At 36.1% G+C, this 13,695-nt stretch overlaps 1 protein-coding gene across 3 annotated transcripts in view; it reads left to right on the plus strand.

Moving 5' to 3' along the window:
- Positions 1-13,695, plus strand: part of UNC13C (unc-13 homolog C) — a 167,589-nt gene that overhangs the window by 43,842 nt on the left and 110,052 nt on the right. Inside the window, exon 2 of one of the 3 annotated variants that reach the window (XM_074549373.1) lies at positions 1,461-4,682. The exons of the other annotated variants lie outside the window; for them this stretch is intronic. Coding sequence (XP_074405474.1) covers positions 1,712-4,682 — 2,971 coding nt within the window. The 5' untranslated portion in view covers positions 1,461-1,711. The remainder of the gene's footprint in view (positions 1-1,460; positions 4,683-13,695) is intronic. 3 annotated transcript variants of the gene reach the window in all.

Raw genomic sequence — 13,695 nt, forward strand, 5'->3', positions numbered from 1 at the left:
AGCCACTTTGGCAAGAGTGAAGAATGTTTTCTATTCTTCGGCTCACTCTGCATACCAGTTTTGTTATAACTGGAAAGGAAATGAGTCTGTTTGCATTCTCCATTCCAGGATTCCAGAAGCCAACCAGGCTTTTATTGGCTTGGCCTGTGCTCTGTGCAGCACAGTGCATTTTGCTGCTGCAGTATTTATCAGGCGTTAGTGTTTATTATTTACCATTACATATGTGTGTATATATAATGAATAAATATATAGAGTATAATAGTAAGGTCAATGAAGACAAATTATGCAATGCAAAGATCATTTCTTGAGGTATGTCAGTGGACCATGATGTTTTATAGAGGGCCAGGATGTTTGCAGACAAGGACGGTTCATATTCTTAACTCCTCTTAAGACATGACACAGCAATTTTTAACCGTTTATATACCTTTTATCTAAACAGACTTCTTATTCTGCCAAAGAATTTTTAGCTGCTTTAGGTACAAAAATGGCCATTTTCAGAACTTATTCTTTGATGGATTTTTCAGAGCTGCTTTTTATTCCACAGCTTTGAAACTGGGAGGTGAATGGTATGCTGTACAGAAGAATACATCGACATGTTTAAAATGTACTGACTACGTTTCTATGGAATGCAAGCTTTTGTAGTATGGAATAGAAAGTTTCAGATACCTCATGGAAGCTTTTTAGACTTCTTTAAGAGCAAATAGCTTTCCTGTTGTAATGGCATCTGTTTATGTCCTGCAACTTGTAAACTATGTTTTGTGTAGGTTTGCAGTGGGGTGAGTGGGGGTGATTTCTTTTAGCAGAAAAATGTCAAATTTAATAACCTGGATGAGAATTTCCATTAGTTGTCATTATTTTCTGTTATGCTCAAAGTATTTTTTTTTACTTCTTAAAGAAGAGGTATCAAGAATATAAGCCCACTTTTGAGTCCTGGCTTATCATAGCATATTAAAGTCTGGTGTCAAAGCAACTATTTCACAAACTATAGTCATGTACATAATTCGACCTCAAGACAGAACAGCACTTCATATATACAATACTCACTTGTACCTGAACCCTACCTTGTTCCAAAAGGTGAAGCAAGAGAAAACTTTCTACTTTTGTTTTATTAACTAGTAACCATTTATTACCCTGTCTGTTTTTTTGATCACTGCCGTGTATACTATGGATCTAAATTGAAATGTCAGTACTCTGAAAGAAGGCAGAGAGCATTTTAAACTGAATATCTCTGTTAAAGTCAGAGAATTAAACTGGATGAAGAAGCCTGGAAATAAGTATAGCTTATTAATTGTTGTTAACAATATTGCCTGTTTTCAGCTTCAATTATTCATGAAAAAATCTATTCAGACAATTATGGGGAATCATCTGTGTTTTCATTGTAACCTAGTTAAAACATCATCAGTATTATTGAATGATAAGTTTGCTTGACAGCCATTGAAATGTCATTCCCTCCTTTTTAGACACTTCAAGAAGCCATGTGCAACACAGTGAGATTTTGCAAGACATACAAAACCTCTTCAGGATTTTATTTCGAACAAGCAGATGTGTGATTCTTTTTTTAATTTTTCTGTCACATTCTTCCAGAGCATCAGTAGTTTTTATGGCTATAGTGTCCATTGAAACATTTGCCAATGATCCTCTTGGAGATACAAATACTTCTCTGGATCAAAAAATGTGTTTTATGGAAACAGCTTAATGTAAATTGCGCTCCATGGTTTCTGCTCTCTTCAAGGGCCTGATCTCATCTTATATATATAAGATTTGCAAAGGAATGTTTACAAAGAAATCAGGAAATAGTACAAAAAGGAAAGAGAGTTGTCAGAGCAAAAAGGAACAAGACTTAAGTCAGATTGGACAAACAAAAAATCCAAAATTTTCCAATACTTTAAAAAGCACCGTTAAAAAGATTGCCAAGTGCCCATCTGCCCGCAACTTATCAACTGAAGAAGAGGAAAGCAATAGAGAATTTTCACTTTCTCCAACATTCAGTTACAGAGTTGCTATTGCCAATGGACTGCAAAGGCATATTTTTGTAGCAAACACTACTAATGAAGATATAGTTCAAGACCTGTCTTCAAATGATAGCTCTTGTTCTGAGTCATTAAGTGAAATAAAATCCAATAGCAAGAAAAGCGAATACTTATCCCACACAATGCCTGTGCGACGCAACAGGAAAAGCTTGAGCAGCCTTGCAGCCTCTGATGGAAGTTCGGATGGAGAGCGCACTTTACACACGCTGAAGCTGGGAGCCTTACGAAAACTAAGGAAATGGAAGAAGAGCCAAGAATGTGTCTCATCAGACTCAGAGCTAAGTTCCTGGAGGAAAACATGGGGGTTAAGAAGTAAATCTCTGGACAGAACTGGCCGTCACCAGAAATCAAACACTCTTGAACCTGGCTTTAGTTCAACAGGTTGTATTAGCCAAACCCACGATGTTATGGAAATGATCTTTAAAGAGCTTCAGGGAATAAGTCAAATTGAAACAGAGCTCTCTGAATTAAGAGGGCATGTTAATGCTCTGAAACAATCAATTGATGAAATTTCTAGTAGCGTAGAAGTTGTGCAAAATGAAATTGAACAATTGCGAACTGGATTTGTACAGTCCAGAAGAGAAACTCGGGACATACATGACTACATTAAGCAGATAGGCCACCCAGGAAACAAAGCAAGTCTTAGGTTTCTAAATGTGCCTGAAGAGCGGCTTGAAAAAGCTGAAAGCATAGTTTACAAAATATTAATAGAAAAAATGGGATTCTCAGAGGCACAAAGCACCATTAAAATTGAGTTTGCCCAAAGGCTTGGGCAGCAAAGAGACTGTCCAAATGCAAAGCCAAGACCCATTCTTGTTTACTTTGAGTCCTCACAACAGAGAGATTTGATTTTGAAAAAGTCTTATAAACTTAAGGGAACTGGCATTGGAATTTCTACAGATATATTTTCCCATGAAATAAAAGATAAGAAAGAAAGAGGACTTCCTTCCTCTCAGACATATGAAAGCATGGATATGAAACATTTCACTGTGGAGACAAAATCTAAAATTCATGACTGGGAGTCACCTGACAGTGATAAAGACTTGGAATCAGATATAAATAAGAACAGTTATGCAAAAATATCTAAATCAGCAATTCACATAAAAACAAGCACTACAAAGGGGACTGCTGAGTCCCCAAACACTAAAGACCTTGACAGAGCTGCTGACAATAGCACCTTTTCACACAGAAGTTATGACAATCAGTCACCAGAATTTGACACTATGGAAAAACAATCAAAGGCCTATTATTCAGATGTGACTCCTTTATGGCATTTACAGAATGACTTTGCAACACCAAAGCTTAGTCGTTCAGAATCAGATTTCTCAAAATTGTGTCAGTCTTACTCTGAGGATTTTTCAGAAAATCAGTATTTTAGCAGAACAAATGGCAGTTCATTGTTGTCTTCCTCTGATCGAGAACTTTGGCAGCGAAGGCAAGATGATTCTCTGAACTGGTATGGCAGTTCCCAGGAACAGACTTTTGCCCAAGACATGCAGCAGTATCCCGAGCAAAATGAAACAGGGAACATAGAAACTGTTGATAGTGGAGTAAGCAATGGAATAATCCATGTATCTGGAGATATAAACCATTATGATGATAGTCAGCTTTCTTTACAGGACGATCTTTCTCCATGGCAAAACTGGAATCAGTTGGAGCAAGGGGCAGATTTGGGCCTAGACTCATCCACGCAGGAGGTTTTTGTGTATGATATGAGCAGCCCTTCAGACCAACAGACAGACTTTGGAAAGGGCCAAAGTTCTGACCTCCAGTATGATACTGAAAGCTATGATTTCACTCTGGATGGTACTTCTCCATCTTGTCCAGGCCTTGACAGCGAAACACAGAGTCAGTGGACTGGTCAATATGATGATTATCAGGAAACAAATTCTATCTCCTCTTATCAGAATCAAAACAAATTGCCTATGATGTACCGAAGTCAAAGTGAACTACCAAGTGACGACTCAGAGGAAACTGCCCCTAAATCATGGCACAGCCGATTAAGCATAGATCTTTCTGATAAGACTTTCAGCTTTCCTAAATTTGGATCTACGCTTCAGCGTGCTAAGTCAGCTTTAGAAGTAGTCTGGAATAAAAGTACACAAAGCTTAAGTGGGTATGAAGACAGTGGATCATCTTTTATGGGAAGGTTTAGAACACTGTCTCAGTCTACTGCAAATGAATCAAGTACAACACTCGATTCTGATGTTTATGCTGAGCCTTATTGCTACAAAGCAGAGTATGAGGAAGAATTGATTGAACCATCTGGTGAGAATGAAACGGACTATGTAGAAGTAATGGAACAAGTCCTTGCTAAACTAGAAAATAGAACTAATAGTAGTGAAACTAGTGAGCAGGTCCAAGAGTATGAACTGGACCAGTCTTTGTATGAAACTCCATATGCAATGCTACCAGAGGAGCAATATGACACACAGTTTGACAGTGTGATCAGTGAAGAGATATTAGAAGTTGAAAGTGACGTGGTTGCTGAAGTAGAAATAAGGGAGGATGAAAATCAGAATGTCCCAGAGGTGATTACTGAAGTCACTGAAATTCCAAAGAAAAAAAGAATACGGCCATCATTTAAAGAAGCTGCTTTAAAAGCATATAAGAAACAAATGAATGATTTGGAGGAGAAGATCCTTGCTGGAGGTAACAGTGTTTTAATATTGTCTTTTAAGTAAAACATTGTTCTCATTAGAATTGGACATTGATTTTTTTATGGTACCTTTTCATGCTCCCATGGAATTCAGCAGAAAAAAATGTGCTTATGTCTGGTTTTTTTTAGAGGGTAAAATAGTTCCATAGAAATCAAAAGATTAAATTTCCAACGTCTTTCTGAATATGTTTAGTCAGACATGCTTGTAAGTAACTATATTTCTTTGAATTTCACTAACTTTAAAATTAAATTTCACAAGGTTTAAGTCTTAAAAAGAACTAAATAGTACACTGTTCTTGGTTTCCTCATAATTTTATAAATGTGTTTATAGGAGTAATACAGAGTATTCAGATGCTACACTCTTGCTTTCTTCTATAGTTTTCAAGGCATCGTTGGTTCTGTATTCATCCTGATGGGTAGTGTTCTCTATCCAATATGCAACCCATAACTGGTTACATACTTACAAGAGTAAAAGTTTAAACTGATTCTATGTCTGTTCTTACTTTGATTCTGTCCTTATTTGTACTCCCAACAAGCTCTCAAGAGTAGTCAGTCCCCAAAATGGGGTGAGAAGAGTGTAGAAGAAAGACAAGAGTGTAAATGGTAGCATCCGTGTATGAAGAAGTTACTTTAGGAAGGAACTAAATTCACAGGAGGGTTTCACACTGATTTTTTCATTATTTCTATCTTCCATAGTATCAGACTTCAGAGCAGACAGTCATATATATTACTTTAATAATATACAAAGTAATTACTAGTAATAGACAAAGTAATATACTAATAATATACAAATATGGTGATAAACATTGACTGTAACTCTAATAACATTTCAGTATAATATTGCATGTGTATTTAATTGGGAGCATCATAATGACTGTAGCTAGCCAGATGGTAATTGTCACCTTGACTGAATCTTTCCTTTATCTGCCTGGGAAAAATAATCATCTGATACATTGATTTTAAAGATGAAAAACTGTGCCTTTAGCCAAAGATTGTATTTAGTAGTAACGAGCTTGAGCTACTATGGTGTTTCTTTTTGTACATGAACTACTTTTACAATAAATCTATAGTCAACTTGGAAGTCAATTCCAAATGCATGTAAATTCTGATAGTAGAGTTTACTTTAAAGTCTATTTTACATTTAAATAATGACACTCAATTGTATACTTGTGTTTTGCAGCTGTTTTTCTACAGTACTTTGTTAGATAGTAGGTGGTGTGTATATGAATGAACAGCTTTCAATAACTAGGATTTTCATTACTTTTTCCTGATTTTGTGAGGCAGGGAGAAGGCAAAAACATTCATTTTACCTAGTCACAGTACTATAGGAATATAATGGTCTCAGGACTTAATTACAGAAACCACACAAGGAAGACCCCAAATTCTGACACTCAGATTGGTTCTACTATTTAAAGTCTGTGTGTTTGTGTGTAGATAATAGTTGTTAAAAAATGAGAACTAACTTTGATACATCCCATGCTATCCTTTCTAGAATTAAATGTATGTTCCTCTTTTAACCCAGCAGGTGAAAGACTTCTTTCAGTCTCTTAATCTATTGACATTTTTTCTTCTGAATAACTAAAACATTTCTTATATTTGCAGAGAATCCATTTGCCACCAAGACCAGTTTATGAAAATGGGTAAAGTCTATGGGGCAAAATGTCTGCATGGTTACTAGATGTCATACTAGGACCTTGATTTATATTTCCAAAAATAAAATAATATAGAATATTATAAAAGAGGTGGGAAATAAGGGAGAAAGGGAATAGATCAGGAGCTTAAGGGGAATTTACAAATGAACTGCTACAACACATTACTTCTCAGCTTATTCTGAGAACAGTGTGCATTCGCTCTTGAGAAGCAGCTCTGTTTCCTCTTCACACTGTGTTTCCCATGCCAATATGGAAGAGGATACATGTTTCAGTCAGGAATTCTGTTGCAGCAGCCACCGAGTGGTTTGTTATCAATGGATCTTCAGGTCCTGTAGCGCACCTAGCAATACCTATTAGCAATACCTATCATCTTTCATTTTTTTATATCTAATGATGAATGTGATATTCTTACCTTTATGTCTGTCCAGGGAACATGTAACAGTTCTTCAGAATTTAAAACTTGAAAAATACATTTTCTAGCTGGAGTAGTCTAAAGAGAGAATATATTACCTGAAAACTATTTCTGCTGAGTAACAGATAGTATTTTTGCAGCAAAATCTTTCTTTATTTTACTTTCAGCTTACTCTCAGTGAGCTGGATAATGGATATTACAATCAGTCTATTCACAGATAATGAAATCCACAGGTGGGATGTCTGTCCTTGGAGATAGTCAAAATCCATCTGAACATGGTCCTAGAGAGCCTGCTCTGGGTGGTCTGATTTTAGCAGGGTTCTTAGACAAGACCTCCAGAGTTCCCTCCCAGCCTCAGCTGTTCAGTGATAGGAAATGCATTTTTGAATACTTTGTGTGCAGCCTTTGAAGAGGGATGTCTTCTTAATGTCAGTTTGGCTGCTAAGACAAAATGCCTTCAATTTCTGTTTATTACTTGAATGGCACAGTCTAGGAAAAAACATTTTATAAATTAGTTCTTAAAGGACTTCTTCAAAACTCCCAAAGCATATTTTTTAACTTCTCATTTTTGACAACCTGCCTTGTCTTCTTTATGTATGTAATTAGGCATGTCCAGAGAATACTTAGTTTGTCATTTAAGCAAATAGTTGTTTGAGGTATTCAATCTTCATTTTAATATTTGCTGGAGCAATAACAACGTTTTTTAAAAGTGACTAATAGCAGTTCTAGGGTTTACATTACTTTTTTGAATGTTTCTTGGGTCTTATTACTCTCTTACCCCTGTAACTGATTCACAGTCAGCTTCCGATTTCTTACTCTTAGATGGAAAAGCACTAGAAAGAGAAAAAATTCCTTGAATTAATCTTCATTATATAACCAGACACAACCTATTCTTCAGTGAATTGTTTCATTCCTCCATGTAAGCAAGAGTTGCTAGACAACAATCTGTCCAAGCAGAGGTAGAACTGTATAATATTGTAGTTTTAGTTCTCCAATTTAATACAAAAGAAAGTTTTAGAATTATATGATTTTCATTCTAGTAATGCATAAGGTAAGGTAAATAAATCTTTGGTACATGAATAATTTGTTAGTGTACAAGAACCCCGTAAGATATTCCTATTCTCTGTCACTGTCTGGAGGAAAAGCACACTCTGGGCTGATTGCTTATGTATTATTTATTTTAAAATGTTTTTGGAAGCATACTGGGATGACTAGGTTATATGAATGAGAAGACACATGAGCAGTACATGAGCAATCCTCAGATTTAAAGTTCTGTAAGAATATAGAGACATTGCTTGGATGGATGTGTATCAGTGGAGGGATTGGTGGCTTGAAAAAATTAAAGAAATGCTATCCAGTTGTTTGTTTCTTTGTACACTGTAATTGAGAATGACTAACACTTTTATTCATTGTTCTAGTCCTCACATTTTATTTTCTAGCTTTCTTTTTGCCTAATGGTTTGTTCCATTCTGTCCCTGTCTTATCTTTTACAGTCCTTTTTAATCAGTTTGCTTTTGTTACAATGAAAGTACAGTTTTTCGTGTTTTGGGAATTCTTTGAAATCTAAGCCCATTCTGTTCTCATTACACCTTATTTCTTCAAGATTTTGTTGCTAAAAATTGAATATAAATTTTATAAATTAAATAAAAATTCAATCTAAACTGTCTTGAACTACTGCAGCTTTCAGTTGATACTGTATGGACTTACTTTATACCATTGAGGTGTGTGCTGATGTAAACCCAGAATCCCCTGAAGAGGCTTGAAGCTGAGTTGTGGCCACAGTCTAAGTTGCCTGGAAGTTTAGCCTCACCTTGTTCAAAGTAATGAATGAAACACTATTTTATGTGATTTCTTTGAGAAGCTTTTCCTGCACTCAGCCCAATGGCATTTTGCATCTTTCTAATCTCAGGCACAGTCTGAGGGGGGAAAAAAGTGATGGAACGAACGCAATTAATCTTTGCATCATTGGGAAAGAATAGTCCAGACAGAAACACTGAGAGTTAATAAAAAGTAGTAGCAGAGTCAAGCCTCAAGATTTTTTATTTTGCTTCAAAACATTGAAGCCACAGTATTTATTCATACAAGGTTTTGTTTGATTTCCCACATCTTGTTTATTTATGGTTTGTTTGGGTTTTTTTTCATAAGAGTGATAAATTACTTCATTAATATAAGGACTGATTGTGCATTCCATGTGGCTGATATAGTTCATCTGCAATGTTTAAGGAAAATTAATATATATTCACCTAATGTATCATCTATAAAGAGATGGATTTGGGGACAGAATACTTTTCAACAGAAGGTGATTAATCTATTGCTCTTCTCTTAATGTGTAAATAATGTAAAAAGGCAGATTCCTGAGAGTTTTCATCTGTGTAACTTCCCTTCTCTGTTTACATCAGAAGATGGTCACAATAGAACAAATGTATTGTGTAAGCAGGCTGGAGGAGAAATGGTTACTCTTACTGTACATTTTAATAGATGTGTGGAACTGAGGAAACAAGATTACTGCAAGTTAAGGAATCTATTTTGGTGCTGTATTGGGAATGATAATGAACCACAGAAATGTAATAATCCAGTTTTTTCAACTGTTTTGGTTTTCTTTTTCAACACCATGTTTGTGTCTGTCTTTTCGTCAGGTAAACAAAATGATGGATGTCTTTAACCCTTTTCTGGGGAGGATGGGGAGGTGGTGCAATAAGAAGCTGTAGTTGTGCAGGATGGGAGGACACAAAATACATTTTCAGATTATGTGGGTAGAAACTGATAAATACAATATTCCTGCACCCAAACTGGTTAGCCACATTTCCTTTTTCACATGTGTATGTGTGCACTCTGAAAATCCTCTACTAATATTACAGGAGGTAAAATAGTGTTCTAAAGAATTATTAACCACTCCATGAATTCAATCAGGATGGTGCTGATGAACCAAGATACATTGATTTGACTCAGTTTCCTGTGCTTGTTTTGTGCACAGGAGAGTGAATGCATTATTTTCTTGCTACTGGTTTCACTGGAGTCAGGCATAAATCTTTATACGCTTCTCTTCCTGTCTCTGTACTGTCCTTTGATGGAGAAGAGAGATATCAGAGACTTAAAACAGAAAACGGCAGTCTGTCCAGCTTGAGATTAATAGATTTGTAGAAAGGTTGCTTTTGAAAAATTATGGCAGGAAATATAATCAGTTAGTCATGAAGATGATACATCCATCTTTTTGTCTGTGAAGAAAAAGCAAGTAGTTACATTCACCAGCAAATCTAAAGTTGGTGCTTCATGAAAGGATGCTCTGTATCAGTTGCTTGCTACACGCTCAGTCTGTACTGTTTCCCCACTAGTTAAGTGAGTGAAAGGATTAAAAAACCTGTTTAATATCTCTTCCAGGAAACATAATAGTGTTCTTCTGGCTTATTGTGTTTTAATTCTGTGGTTACAGCATTTGTTCTTATCAGGAAAACTCAGATTCTAATACTGGGTCTCTTTGTAAACAGGATAGTAACCAAATAGATTGAAGAGCAACAGTTTAATTCAGCATAGTAACTCCTGCTAAATCAGCGTGCATTACATCAGGGAAATGTATGTCACAACAACGTTTGTGTAACAGTCTCAGATTCAAAAAATTCTACTGTTACCAGATCCCTTTTCCTAGAATAGCTCCACCTATTCTTTAAGCATAAAAAACAAATACACCAACCGGGTAAACAAATGCAGACAACACCCCAAACAAAACCAAAACCCCAACCAAACAACAACAAACCCAAAAAAACCACAACAAACCACACTTCCCCCCCGCCCCCCACCTCCCCAGCATCCTTAATCAGGAATGTTTGGCAGAAATCCGTATTTTAGCTGTTTAATAAAAGCAAGTAGACAAACAAACAAAAAAAAAAAAAACAACAACAACAAAGCAGAGCACCCCAAACCTCTGCTGTTAGAGAATGACTTCTGTTTTTAAGAAAAGTGATTTGTTCAAACTGCTGGTCTCCTCCATAAATGAAGAAAGTCTCTGCTACTCTCCTCCTTATGTAGCTGGAGGCCATTTAACACTATTTTAACTGACTTTGGAATTCATGTCAATTGATAAATATTCATGCAGTTTGTCTGCTCTTTTTCAGCTTAAACAGATTTAAAGCTGCTAGAGCTGAGAGGAAAGCTGACCATGAATGTCAGTTCCAAGGAGTTTTTATACTGGTTTTGCTGGAAAAATGAACACAATATTGCATCATCAAGAATGAAAAATATTTTTATTTCCAAAATATTTAAGCATTTTCTTTAGATTGTTGTGCTTTAGAAGTGGAAATAACACTGCATAATTTTTGAATGCAGCTTTGGGATAAAGGAATCTTGTTAAAGCATCAGGCTGAAAAATATCTAGACATGCATTTAAAAAATGTAATGACTTGGAAAATGTGAATTCGCAAATAGGCTCAAGTCTTCTTCTCATGTATTAGTGAAGCAGAGTATTACAACTGAGTGTATGAGAGATTCTCTGTTTTGCTGTCAAAGGGAAATTCTGATAACTCCCATAGGACAGGTACCAGGTTTTTTTCTTTGTGCACATTTTCTAGGTGATCAGTGGAACACCTACACAGTTGTCTCTCAGGAACTCTAAATAGAAGGAAATATCCAAAACCTCTCCAGTTATTGCTGATACAAAATTCTTGTTGATACTGACAGAATTTTGCTAATCATGAGGATTGTTTCCTTGAAGACCTCGGAGTATTCTTCAGATGGCTTGCAAGATAAGTTTTATTAAATCTGAAAATCAAGACCTATGGTTGTGTTGATGACAGAGCCATTTAAAAATGTCTTGGATGCTATGATAAATAATATGGTGTGCAAAAGATACAAGGATACAAGTTAGCTAGAAAAAATACCACAGAAAATACTGTAATCTGTTTTTGCTAAATTAGTAGTGGCAAAGAGCAATCTGCTGACTGACACTCAAGTAGCTTCTCTGGAGTAGATTATTGGAGCAGCAGCAAGTGATTTGTCAGTGCTGTCACAGGCCCATAAACTATGGATAGCTCTGGATATCACCAGTGCAGCTGCAGCATCACCAAAGGAATTCTTGTTCTTCAGCTGCATATATACTAAGAGGGAATAAGGAAAGTCAGATGTGATGGATGTACTTTATTGAATGTAAAAATGAACTAGGAGAGAGGAATATTTATAAAATGCACTTTTAAATCTTATCCTGTAGCTCTTCCTGTTTCATTTTGTACAAACAGGGTGGAGCTGGTGCTCCTCTGAATCCATAAGGCAAGGAGGGTACTGCAAACATAAAGTAGGGGAATTTACCTTAGGAACTGTTGAAGGCATGTTGGGTGAAATTTTCTTTTTCTAAAAAACCGTGAAAGTAAAGGACAAGGAAACATGTCTTTTTCTATTAACTATAAAAAGGGATTGAGGATTTCAGAAGGATTTATGCGTGTCCTATCAAGCAAAAAAAGTCCAGAAGTACCAAAAGTCATCCTTTGAATTCCAGTGTACCAGTCTAGAGTTCCTAACATCTGTGTCTCTCTTTGGTGTTTAGGCATAATTATTTCGACTTGTTATTTCAAGCAGACCCAAAACTGTAATTTGATTTTGAGTTTACCTATAACATAGAAGATGACAGTAAATAACAATTTTTAAGGGTTTAATGCTAATCATATTATTTCAAATGTTGTTCTTTTCTTGTATCTGTTAAGCTAATTTCTTATCAACAGAAGAAAATCTGATAACTTTGTCTTATCTCAGTAAGTGTTATTAGCTTGATGTCATCTTTTTATTTTGTATGTGATTATACATTGACTCATTTTTTTTTCATTGCTGTAAGTCTTGAAATTAGTTTAGCTAATCTAAATTTTTTAGTCTTCTAATTTGGGGGTTCTGAATATTATAATGTTTAAAGTGTTTGAGATTGTTTTAAGTAGTTCCTAAACCATATCTTGGAAGTGGAAACAACTCCACAGAAGAAACAACTTCATGCCAACAGCAGCTATGAATACTATATCCTGTGAAATATGTGTCTGTTTCTCAGACACTACTATTCTGATCCTAGCTGTACATGTTATTCTTGCTCTTTAAGAGTACTATATTTATATGACTTATGAATATGTCTCCATTAGCATTTTATTTTACAACAGGGATATACTTCTGAAGCAAATCTTTGTCTTCCCAATTCGCCACATTTGCTTTGATCGCTGGAATGGCTGAGTGGGATCTATGTGTTTTACTGATGCAACCAAGCCAGATGTTGCTCTTCAAGATCACATCTGATGTGCTCAGCAGCTCAGCAGCTAATGGGCTTTCAGTCATTAGGGCCAAAAATAGAAGCAGTATGAAGTAAATGCCCCAAAACATTTTTGCTGTGAGCACTTGTGTCTTTGTCACCAACTGCTTTGACCTTCTGATCCGCTCTTATGGCACTCAGCCCTTTGCTACTGCCCTTGTGTTCTCTGTGGCCCAGGGTGGACAGCAGCTCACCCCTCTGTCCCAGGCTGCCATTGAACATCCCAGCCCTGCTGTCACTTCTGTCTGTGCTGTCAGGATAAACTAGATTGCATGTCTCAGTGCAATCCTCGTGTTCAATGCAAGAAGAACCAAGGAACATGGTTTTTGTTTGTTAGAGTCCAGAGGAACTGCTCTCACATTTGTTCTCCAACCAAGGGACTGTTTGCTTAGATTTCTTTGGAAGTATTCCAATTGGACTTCAGCTTGCAACTGAGACCATGATATAGTGATTCATTTGTGGCATTGTTAACTTTGTGATGCAGAAAGTTTTGCAATAATCAATTATCAATTTGTTTTCACAGCAAATAATTAATTACTTGGTTGCATGTACTGTTACCACATGTATTGAGGGGGATAAAATATGCCTTTTCATCCTTTTTGAATAATCTATGTCCTTATCATTTTAATGCTTTCTGGTGTGAGAAGAGAGTGCTTAAAATGCATGCTGAC

Source organism: Zonotrichia albicollis, chromosome 11 (assembly GCF_047830755.1).
Source record: "Zonotrichia albicollis isolate bZonAlb1 chromosome 11, bZonAlb1.hap1, whole genome shotgun sequence".
Classification (NCBI taxonomy): Eukaryota; Metazoa; Chordata; class Aves; order Passeriformes; family Passerellidae; genus Zonotrichia; species Zonotrichia albicollis.